General features: G+C 32.2%; 3 protein-coding genes across 6 annotated transcripts in view; 1 reads left to right on the top strand and 2 right to left on the bottom strand.

Annotated features, from left to right (window-relative positions):
• The first annotated feature begins 1,863 nt into the window (after window positions 1-1,863).
• On the top strand, window positions 1,864-6,051 carry Avl9_0 (late secretory pathway protein AVL9 homolog). The gene is made up of 7 exons (XM_011181647.3): window positions 1,864-2,261; window positions 2,325-2,528; window positions 2,587-3,397; window positions 3,641-4,042; window positions 4,106-4,286; window positions 4,343-4,410; window positions 4,493-6,051. Exons 1-7 carry the CDS (start codon window positions 2,178-2,180, stop codon window positions 5,029-5,031), a joined length of 2,289 nt encoding a protein of 762 aa, XP_011179949.1. The 5' UTR covers window positions 1,864-2,177; the 3' UTR covers window positions 5,032-6,051.
• A 24-nt stretch (window positions 6,052-6,075) lies between these two features.
• Window positions 6,076-8,692, bottom strand: LOC105210593 (myosin-9). Its single transcript, XM_054231668.1, has 3 exons — window positions 8,550-8,692; window positions 8,267-8,433; window positions 6,076-8,207 (listed from the first exon to the last, which is right to left on the bottom strand). The coding sequence occupies exons 2-3, from the start codon at window positions 8,332-8,334 to the stop codon at window positions 6,239-6,241; spliced, it is 2,037 nt and encodes a 678-aa protein (XP_054087643.1). The 5' UTR covers window positions 8,335-8,433; window positions 8,550-8,692; the 3' UTR covers window positions 6,076-6,238.
• Window positions 8,693-8,965: 273 nt separating this feature from the next.
• Slc41a2_1 (solute carrier family 41 member 2) overlaps window positions 8,966-11,498 on the bottom strand; it is a 76,894-nt gene continuing 74,361 nt past the window's right edge. For all 4 annotated transcript variants that reach the window (XM_011181649.3, XM_011181651.3, XM_011181650.3 and 1 more), the window contains one exon: window positions 8,966-11,296. In XM_011181649.3, the coding sequence (XP_011179951.1) occupies window positions 11,093-11,296 (204 nt within the window). In that variant the 3' untranslated portion in view covers window positions 8,966-11,092. The remainder of the gene's footprint in view (window positions 11,297-11,498) is intronic.

Here is an 11,498-nt window from a genome sequence, read left to right as displayed (position 1 = left end):
ATCTATTGCGCTTAGATAGAAAATAAATGAGTTTAGGAAGCGTGAAGCAGGTGATGTTTTAATTAAGGCTCATGATTGCTATGCAGAAATTCAGTACTTGCTTAAGGAAGCGATAATGAAACAATTAAGTGAAAGAAAAACTTGAGCTAAATGCAAGCATCAGCAGTTACATTTGTTGTATGTATATAATATATGTACATAAATAAAAAAAGTATATTTTGTCGTGAACAGCCATGAGGCGGGCGCCAGTAGATAAAACTTGCAGACGACAAATGTGATGCGCGATAAGTGTTACTCACAGAACAAAGTCACTTTTTGATTGCAACTGAGCAAAACAATTTACTCAATGAGTAACCGTTATAAGCATAATTGAAAGCTTAATAAGCAACAATTCAAATTTAACAACTTGGTAATGAATTGCAAACACTTATAATAACAAAAACAAAAATACACAAAAAATATAAATTATTGAAAATTATGAAATGAAATGCGATTACGGAGCATGCTAAATTTTATGAAACAATATTAAAAATTGCACATAGTTACAAATACTTAAATGTAAAATTCTTAATAATTAAAATTTGTACATTGCATGTTTTTTTCTAAAAAAAAAAAAAATATTAATAATGAATCAGTGAATAGTGATAAATATATTTGAAATTCAAATTAAAAACTATAAAATAAAACAAAACAAGTATTTGGCATATTCCGATACTCACACACTTACATTTGCATGTACATACTAATACGTATATATTTTCAATTGAAATACAAAGTACTTTGAGTGTACAGTTGGGAATTCTGGCACGATAGAATTTACAAAATCGCTGAATATAGAAATTCGAAAGCAAGATTTTTATTAAAACCGAAGTTTCAACACAATTCTAAGTTATTATTTTCAAAAAACTACAGGGAGTACTAATTAAAATTTTCACTAGAAAAAAAAATTGTATGTGTTTCTCGGTAATATGCCTGGTTATCAATTAACAACCAAAAACAAAATAGCCAAAAATATATAAATAATACTTTAACTGAAATGGTGTGTTGGAACATTTTAAACAAAATATTCCTTACAGGAGTTTAAAAAACTCATTTTAATTCTAAAAGCAACAAAAGAATTATACTTAGAAATAACGGGAATACTACTATGAAGAACATTACAATTTACAGAAATGGCAAAATATATAAAGTGAAATATTTTTGATGTGAATTCAATGAAAAACGAGATTACAAATCACAAAAAAACCATACATTTGCTCTAAATAAATATAAATGTACATGCATAAAAACGTATATCAAGATATTAGCGAGATGAATATTTTAAATAAAATGGTGCCACTATGCAAATGGGTTGAAAAAATAAATGCAAATACAACTTTTGTCAAATTTCATTGTTAAAATCATGAATTAATGTGTGTACAACACAAATTTATGGAATTAAATTTCATTTGTGTAAACAAATTGAAATTTTTAGGTAAATATGAAAAAGAAAGTAAAGAAATTACATTGTTATAATTTGTCCTAAAGATAGATATTGAAATAAAAAAATATATTTTAAATGAAAAAAATTGAAAACGTGCAATTTACTTTTTGAATAATGCCTATTGGAAAGCAAAATACAGTGCATATTGGTTGGTATATGTATGAATGTGTCGTATAAGCGAAAATACGTTATTTGGATTGTTCATTTCATTAACAATTTAAACAATTGTTTAAATTTACATTAATATCCACTTACCAATTTCATATTTCGCCTAAAAGCATGCTACTATTTTGTAGTTATCCTCAGTTAACCCTTAAGTGATATATTAATTTAATGGGTGACGTTTTCTTTCAGTGTTCTTTGACAATTGACTTCATTCACGATTAATTCGAGAACATTCACAATCAATCTGACAATCAATTGTGGCGTTGCAACAAACAATTTGCGAAAAAATCATTTGTCCGTCTAATGCAAAGATTATCAGCGCGATTGCTATAGCGATAAAATTATTAATACAAGTCAATAAAATTGCAGAAATTCAGTCATCAATTAAGTAGCAACTGTAGTAAATAAATATATAGTGGCAATGCGCATAATTGTAAAGTTGTGAAGACAAACTACTTGCGGCATCGGTGGTTGTGTGCAAATTCGGGATATCGAAAACTAGTAAATTTTACTATCAACAATACTAATAATGGCATTATCTACTGCAGGGGAAAATAAGCCACCTATACTTCATATACTGGTTGTAGGTTTTCATCACAAATTGGGCTGCCAGGTAGAGTGAAGTTAAAATTTCAAATAAATATAAAAATTCATTTTTTATACATTTAACAACTAGGTTGAGTTCTCATATCCACCGCTTATACCAGGCACAACGGGTAAAAATGAATGCCCATCTGGTTGGAAATATTTGCCAACCTTAGCGCTGCCCGATGGTTCACATAACTTTGCGGAGGATACCGTGTTCTTCAACTTGCCTAGTCTGACTGAACCGACCGAAAGTGTCTATGGAGTATCGTGCTATCGACAAATACCAATTGAGGTAACTTTAACAAAGACCATTAATAATGTTTTGTACTAAAAGCTGATTGTTTTTATAGAAATTAACAATTCGTACAGCTGATATGACACGAAGTACAGTGCAAAAATCAATTGTAGCACTCGCTCGACTGCCTATCTATGGCTACATAGAGGTTAAACTCTCCTTAATCGCGGATGCATTTTTTGAGAAAGGGGATTTTTCTTGCACGGATTTACTAATAAAAGCATACCAACAACTGAATGCCTGCTTATTGGACGATGAAACCCAACGGCCACTACGTAATTTCTACGTTGGTTTGTCATTACGTGAAATCGTACTACAATGGCGCCACAAGGTGTTAATTCTTTTCAAATTGTTCCTTTTACAACGTCGAGTTGTGTGCTTTGGTTCACCGGTACGCGGAATGTGCGTGCTAGTATTAGGCATCGCATCATTAATACCACGTCTGCTAGAAAAAGGATTTCAAGAAGTGGCTTGTGTGCGAACATCACGACCATTATCACCCATGCCCGATTTCACCGATTCAATACAACAAGAGACGGCAGAATTAAAGCAATGTGAGGAAGATTTAACTGTTTTTGAGAACAATGACCAACAACCAACAACTAAAATAGTGGAAGAAGTTTGTGTGTGTGAAGATGATAACGGCATCAGTACTGTCGTTGACACAGTAGACGATTGCACTTTGGTATCATCTGCTATGTCGGCAGCGAGCCAAGCGGCTACTGATGACACATCAACTAATACAACTTCATCAACAAGAGAGCTAAACCGTCTTGATTCATTGGAGGGTGCTGTTGATGTCGGTAGTAAACGGTTTGCACGAAGCGATTCACTAACCCGCGAAGGCAGTGTAGATACTTTGGCATGTAAGTTTGCAATACATTAAGCAAATATATATATTTAGAAAATGTGTGCGTGATAAAGCGCTAGTGTAAATTAAGAAACTAAACATGTGTACGTTTCTGTGAACTATTGTAGTTTGGAATGCTATTATTGAAATAATTGTTTAACTTATTGCACATATAGTGTTTAGTGAATGCTTTTTTTTGTTTTTGTATATTGTAAAAAAATTATTGTCACTTAAGAACAATTCATTCTTATTATTCCAGCAACGCTATGTACATTATCTTCAATTAACCCAGATGAATATCGTGCACCCATAACAATTTTCGCCAGTGGTAATCTCTTCTTGCCATATCTCTCGTTGCCATACATGGATTTACTTAGTGATCCGTCTGTACTGAGCTATGTCATAGGAACCTCGAATGTATTATTCCAGCAGAAGCGCCAACTTGCCGATGTGCTGGTGGATGTAGAAAATGCCAATATAGATGCGCTCGATGCAGAATTACGACGTCAGTTGGTTTTAAGTACCGAAGATTTACGGTTCATGGACTACTTGCTGAAACATGTGCAATCGCCCAAAGAGGACGCTGAGGGCAGTGAACATTGGATACGTGATCAATTTCAAGGCTATATATTAGCGCTCTTGCGTACGGGGGTGTCCAGCGGTATGCAGTTTACTAGTTTTTAGGTTTAATTTAAAAAAATCATTTTGCATTAATATCTTTTAGATGTTACTACCAAAGACAACGAACACTTCAATGCGCATTTTATGCAGGCATTTAAGCGCACGCAATGTTTTCAAGAATGGTACGATGTGCGTCCTGATGCAGAATTTTTCGACGCCTTACCCGCTGGCCACCCATTTGCGGGTACACTCTCTGTAGCCGATATGAAGCTAAAAATTGCGCAGTAAGTCTTTATCTTCCCCTAAATAATACTTTACTACATTAAATTTTTGTTTTAAGAACAATGCAAAACAGCGAAAGCGGTCGCAAAATCAATCAAGCCGTAAACACAACCAGCCGTGTTGTAGGTAAGCACAAAACAGTTGGAATAAATGCATATGCATGAGCAAGTTCAATAATTAATTACATTTCTCTACTCTTAACACACAGGAGTTGCACTCTCGCAGGCGAAGGGCACATTCTCCACCTGGTGGTCATCCATAACCACACCACCCACACAGATTGCTGCCGCCGCCGCCACCGACATTGGGGATGGAGAAAATAATACGGCGGCAACTGTCAAACCGGTAATGGAACAATTAACGGAGCAACCACAAGAAATTTCGATTACATTCCAAAAGCATAATGACGACCCAGAACGTGTAAATATACATATTGAGGGCGAAAAGAAATTGAACTGCATTGGTAGTAACAATAGCAGTAGCGGAAGTGAGAAACCCATTGACAGTGCTGAAGAATTAGACGAGGACGAAGTTGTTGTGGACAATAAGCACACTACGAGTGGCGAGGAGAATGATAGTCAAACAGATATTAGTGCAGAGCATTTGCAACAAGGCATTGTGGAGATTGGACGTGAAGCTGATGTATTAAATAAACCTAAAGCGGCACCATTGCAAACACCAACATGTGGCACAGATGTTGCAAATGAGACACCACCACGTGGCAATGGTGATGTATTTATTGTATAAATGCGTTAAGAAAATATAAATTTTTTATTTGTTAAATTTACGAAATGTTTTCATCAATATTTCTCCATTTATGTGTAGTTAATTTATTTATTGTTTACTTTTTTTTGGAGTTATCAAATGGAAATTCGTTTGTTTTAAACAACGAATTTCAACTTGTATGGCACGCATTAATTATGTTTCTATGATGTTATAGTTATCCGAACTATATAAGTTTGCGCCAAAGTACTTTCAAAGATTATTTACAAGCCAATTATTATTATTTAAATGTAAAAATGCGCTCAAATCAAATTTATGATTTCTTACTGAACACTTGTGTCGTTCACTTAAGCAAAAGCGTAATTCTGAAGTAACTTTTAAGAGAGCGAATTAAAGCAAGCGAGTGAAGAAATTAAAAAGTATGATAGAAAAAATGAGTTTGCTAAAACAACTGTTGCGCACGATTTTTTTTATCTCAATTTGTGTATACTTTTTCATCTATGCTAAGCTTTAAATCATCGTACTTTAGAATTATATAAGTATATTTATTAAACGGTAAATATTTGTAGCTGTTCCAAGTGCAATTTATATTTAACTAAACTAACAAATCAACAACCGATGACCTTTGAAATGCAGCTCTAACAGAATTCTGATGTAAACTGTGTGTGGCAATAAATAAGAAATATAGAACAGGACATAGGAACTCAGTAAATTATGTAAATGAGTTCACTACACAACATACATATAAATATGATAATTGTGCAATGAAGCAATACGCTGTTGCTATACAAATGCAATTTCGTTAAACATTGTGTATGAATCTATAATATTTGAAGAAACACAAATTAAACAGCTTAACAAATAACAGTAACCAAACAGTGAGTTATTATACGAATTCTATTTACAATCTAACTCGGAACGTGCACAGGTGTGCAACGAAATTGCATTTTATAGCAATATGTGTGTAGTTTATACTTGTAATAAGCCCCAATAATAAAAGTTTCAAATCACAATATTACAAAAAAATAATAAAAATAAAAAATATTTAAAGGTAGACGTATTTGGACAAGTTATTGATAATATTTAGGTATAGCAACTTAATTATATATGATCATTATGTGTACTTGCATTTGTATGTTGCAATAAATTTAAAATGTGTATTTAATATTGAGCGATAAAAAAGATCATAAATTAAATTCCATTTCATTACGATAATATAAAATGTATTTAATTAAGTCTTTACCTCCTCTTCCTCGATTCGTTTCAGCATTGCCTCCCGTTGCTCCACTTCTTCAGCGAATTCCAATAATAACTGATTCGTTTGCTTGAGTTTTGCTTCATATTCATTCAGATTTGCTTCGCGCTCATCTGCAACGGTTTTATATTCTTGTTCAGCACGTTGCATAAAATCTTCATTTTGTTTTTCTAATTTTTCTAAAATTATTTTTTTATCATTCTTTGTTTCTTTTAAACACTTGCAATCAATATGTAACTGTTGTATACGCTCCTCCAGTTCATGCAATTGTGCATCCAGTGTGGCATATTGATTTTGCCTTTGTTTTACAAATTCTTTACTATTACGCTCTGCGTGTTTTATTGCCAATTCTAAATCGGCACATTTTGGTTTTAAATTTGTATTGATATTATGATTCAGCTGCAGTGCTTGCTTATCGAGTTCTTGCTTACACAGCATCAGCTGTTGTAGTTGGTTTTGTGCACTCGCGCGTATAGTCTCTAACATTTGTATGCGTTCTTTAACATCCTCAAGCTGTGGATTGAGTGGCAGCTGTAGTACACTCGCATCACATTGTAGTTTAGTGCAACTTATACTGCGTATATGATCGTTATATTTCACAATTTGATCGGTCAATTGTTTTTTGTGACGAGATACAAGGACCTGTTGATGGTGTTGTTTACTCTCCAGATCGCGCAAGGTACGTTCCATACGTTGAAGCGTGTATTTCAATTGTTCGAGCTCTTCTATATAGGTATCACGCATCTCCACACTAACCGTTTGCTTAGAAAGTATTTTTTGTAGTTGTTCAACTTTTTTTAATAAGTGTGTGTATTCGCTTTTGTATTCTTGTTTCTCTACTTGTAAATCAGTCAATTTGTTAATAGTTATATCTAGTGTTTCTTGTGTCGACTGTATTTGTTCTTGTATTTCTTTAAGTTCATTTTCCAAACGATTACAACGTTCTTCCTCTTCTTCGCTTATTTTTGGTCGTTTTTCCTGTTCTTTACATAGATCATTTTTTAATTCCTCCAACTCTGCATCTAAAGCTGTGATACCTTGCAGACCACAACGTTTGTTAATTAACACATCACATGTCTGCTGTTGTAGGCTATATAGCTCATCATCTAGTTGTTTATCCCAGAGCTTGAAGCCTTCTTCGGAGTTTTTCAAAACGAGTGCTGTAAAATCCGCATCCGGCGATTCTTGCATGAGCGAACACTGACTTTGCGCTTCTGGGTCTTCAAATTCAAATTCCATATCGTTGAACTCATCTTCATCTCGAGGTGGAACAAAATCCATTAAGAAGTCAAATAATTGTATTACAAATCCAAATGAATGTGTAGTGTTTGGTGTCTTTAACCAGGACTTATTCACTTGATGTGGATATTGTAGTTTCTGCATTATATTAATAACATCATCGACATAATTATTGCCCACCGTGAAACGTGTACCCCAGATATAGTTGAGAAAATGATTAATTATTCCAATAAATTGTTTAGTGGACATTTGACGTAAACAACCGCTGCGCGCAAAGAAATCACTTGGCAGTCCGTGTACGGCACCAGGCTTGGCCGTTTCTCTCAAATGCTCTGTGATTTGCTGTGCCCGCTCTTGTACCCATTTTTTATCGTTATGAGCATTTCGCTGCTTTTCGGCGGTAAAGAGTACACGAGTGGTAGTTTTACTAGTTGAATTTGGTGTTTTTTGTGGTGTAGTACGACTTCCACGCAGCGCTGACCCTTGCACACCCATTGTTTGACGGTCTCCCGACGAGGGGCGCGCAATGCGACTTGATTTGGTGGTGTACTTGTTTCCAGTACCGGGCGCATCGGTCATTCCAACGTTTTGCATTTGTTTCTGCGGTGTGGTTCTACTGCCGCGAGGAGCTGAGCTGGGCAACCCCAATGTTTGGCGATCTATGGAATGTGGCCGTGCTATGCGACTTAGACGCATTTGTGTGCTCCTTAAATGAAGTTGAACTTTCAATAGTAAAAATATTTTATTATAACATGCATAACTAACCTAGAGTTTCGTTTGGTTGCTGTACCAGGCTCATCGTGGAATTCTGAAGTACGACGTGGATGCTGCATTGTGCTATGGTTTGTAGCACTTTAACAATATTTTTTCTTACAATAATTTATATTGAATTGATATTTTATTAGTTGACAAAATCCGCCGACAAATGACGCCTAAAATTATTTGATGTTTTCTTTAATATAGCGGTAAACTAATTATGTTGCTTTTAGCTATTATTTCGCAGTATATATAATTAACTCATGTGATGGTAAAAATTAGCTTTTACAACCTTTATTTTACTAAAATTCAACAAATGATAACAAACAAATTGAATCGAATTGGACAAGCGTTACTCGTATTTCGCGCACTTTACTCTTCTGCGACATTGAACGAGACTCGAATGAAATATCAAGTTGGATGCGGTACACTACGAACAAAAAGCAAAATGGATTTAAAAAGTACAGGGTGTTCAACTGTACGTATAAAAAATATTATTTCAAATTAATATGTTTTTTTATCTTATTTATGAAGTTTTTAAATAAAAGAAATATTTAAATATATAGTTTAACGTAAAAAGAATTAAGAAAATTATGCTGAATATGTAATACTAATTTAATAGATGTAAATTTCAATAATTTTACCGAAAAATAATTTCTTAGTATATCAAATGCCTTCTGCAACCACAAATACAATAACAAACACACATACATATTTTAAAACATTTTATTTTGCAATTTCAATTATTGTTTTTAATTTGGTTGTTTACTTACAGTTTATTTTTCTCGTAATTCTTATGTAAATAAAAACCTATTACATAAAATAACGTAATTAAAAAGTTACATACACAATTTACAATAACTATTTTAAAATTAATTAATTAATATCGATCACATTTCCCATAAAAACCTGCACGCGATTGCATGTACACGTTTAAATACAACTCGAATGCCATTTTGATTAAATTAAAACTAAAAATATAAATTAAGTTACTAGGTACATAATATGTAGAATTAAGTATGGGAACATTAGAACAGCTTTTACAATAAAAGTTGCTATTAAAAATTCAACACAGCAAATTACAGTTATATAAATAATAATATTAAACTGTGTAATTATATAACGGTAAACGTTTTGGAACATAAATACTTCTTTATACTATTTTATTTACACTATAAATTGTTAACTATCGCATGCTGCCTATTAATTAAATTAAAACAATTATAATTGTATGTGTAAATTCTTGAAATGAGCATTACAATAGAATTTTTGAAACATACAAACAAAAACTTGGCGCAGACTTATAAAAATTAAATCTGTTTCTTTTTTTTTGTTGTACAATAGTTTTTTTTCTTTTTGCATATGCTAAATAAACTTAAATTTATTTTTAATTAAATTATTACCAACAAGCATTTTTCTTTAAACGGTGGTTTAGGGCCAATGTGTATAAGTAATAATAAGTAAGAAATGATTGTAATATGAAATAAAAAAAACTAATAATACATAAATATAGACACAAACAATTTAAAGCCTTTTAATTACTACACCGTCTGTTTGTATCTCACTTGCTTTACTTATTATGTAATAATTGAGTTGTTTTATGTATATTATAATTTTTATTATTTTTCATTTTTGCATTTTAACAAGGTGTAATGAACTAAGTACTTATTTATTTGACTTTATTGTATTATTTGAACTAAACAAACTCAAGCTAGTTTACGCATCATTATTAAAAAAATCTCACTGCAGCACGTTAATAATAATTCCACATATGTTGCATTTACATACATACATATATTATGCTTATTGTTGAATATTTGGTTATTAATTTATTTTAATTTTTATGACACTTCTTCTGTGTACTAATTAATTATGTGTTTACGCATATAATTATTAACAATATTATTGTATTATTCTTGTAAACCGCCAACGAGTAAACGTGTTTATAATTGCATTTGCGGCATATACATACATACATACTTCACACCGCCCATATATACAGACATGCAGGTGCAAGCATATACAAATATACATATATGTATGTGTTTAATACTATCTGTATGCAAGTCTTTTCACAATTGAATACAATACATATGTTTTGGTTTGTGTGTTATAGGCGTGACATTTTGAATACCAGCAAATTTCATTACTACAATTTGAAATATTTTTTAATTTAATTTAATTTTTTTTTTCATTAACATAAATTCACGCATAATTCGTTTAACATACTCGTATATACACGCATAATTGCCTTGCCAATTGTTTTACGTTTTTTAATATTCACTTTATAAATCGTTTGCTTTAATACATATATATGTTTTACAGTTATTACAAATAGTCGCACTACAATTGTTGTTTCATTTTTGTACCCCTTTCGTTATCGTATTTTATTCTAACTCCAACATTTCACTTCGTTTCGTTTTAAAATTATAAATAATATTTAATAACTTTTTACATAACATAAATACACATACATACTAATATAAAAATCATCGTTTTTCAACGCTTTTATGTTATTTTATTTTGCAATATTTTATAATGTTATTATTTATGGCTTCACTTGACTTAAAAAAATAAATTAATGCTCTTTAGGTACGTACTGAAGGTTGGGTAGTTAAATACACATGCATACTTTGTTGCTGCTGTACCAAGCCGCGGTTTGGGAAACTGTTCGTGCTTCTTCTTCTTCTTTTCAATAATCCTTATTTTATCACTTTAAAGCCTTTCGTTTATTTTTGTTTTTGTATTTTTTATTTGTTTCACTGTAAACGTTGAAGCCTCACACCCCTCTCCTTTATTAACATACATAATTTATTTGGGGCGCATTTCCAAATTTCAGTTCGAGGCATTGAGCTCATTCAGTTCGGTGCCGTATTCTTGATTAATCGAAAGTAAGAAGAGGAAAGACAGCGCTAATAAGCTTGAACCCAGCAAATCGCCCAGCGCCGTTAGATAAGGAATCGATGAGTTGTCAGGATCGATCTTCCATTTCCACATTGCATGCACAATAACGTGTGCAATATACAGCAGTAGCATAACCTAAAATTATAAAAAAATATTAAATATCAATAAATACTGTGAGAAGTAATTTTGCAAGGAGTTTTTTAGTTTTATGAATAGAAAATCTAGGAACTGAAATTTTTTTCGAATAATATTTGTTTTGTATACATTTTTTTCAGTGCTTAACCTCAAAAAATATTTTTTTTTTTTAATTTTCTCTGCTTCATATTGTCAAGGCATT

The sequence above is a fragment of the Zeugodacus cucurbitae genome, chromosome 5 (genome assembly GCF_028554725.1).
Source record: "Zeugodacus cucurbitae isolate PBARC_wt_2022May chromosome 5, idZeuCucr1.2, whole genome shotgun sequence".
In the NCBI taxonomy this organism is placed as follows: Eukaryota; Metazoa; Arthropoda; class Insecta; order Diptera; family Tephritidae; genus Zeugodacus; species Zeugodacus cucurbitae.
Note: the sequence above shows the minus strand (reverse complement) of the source record. Positions and strands in the feature narration are given on the sequence as shown.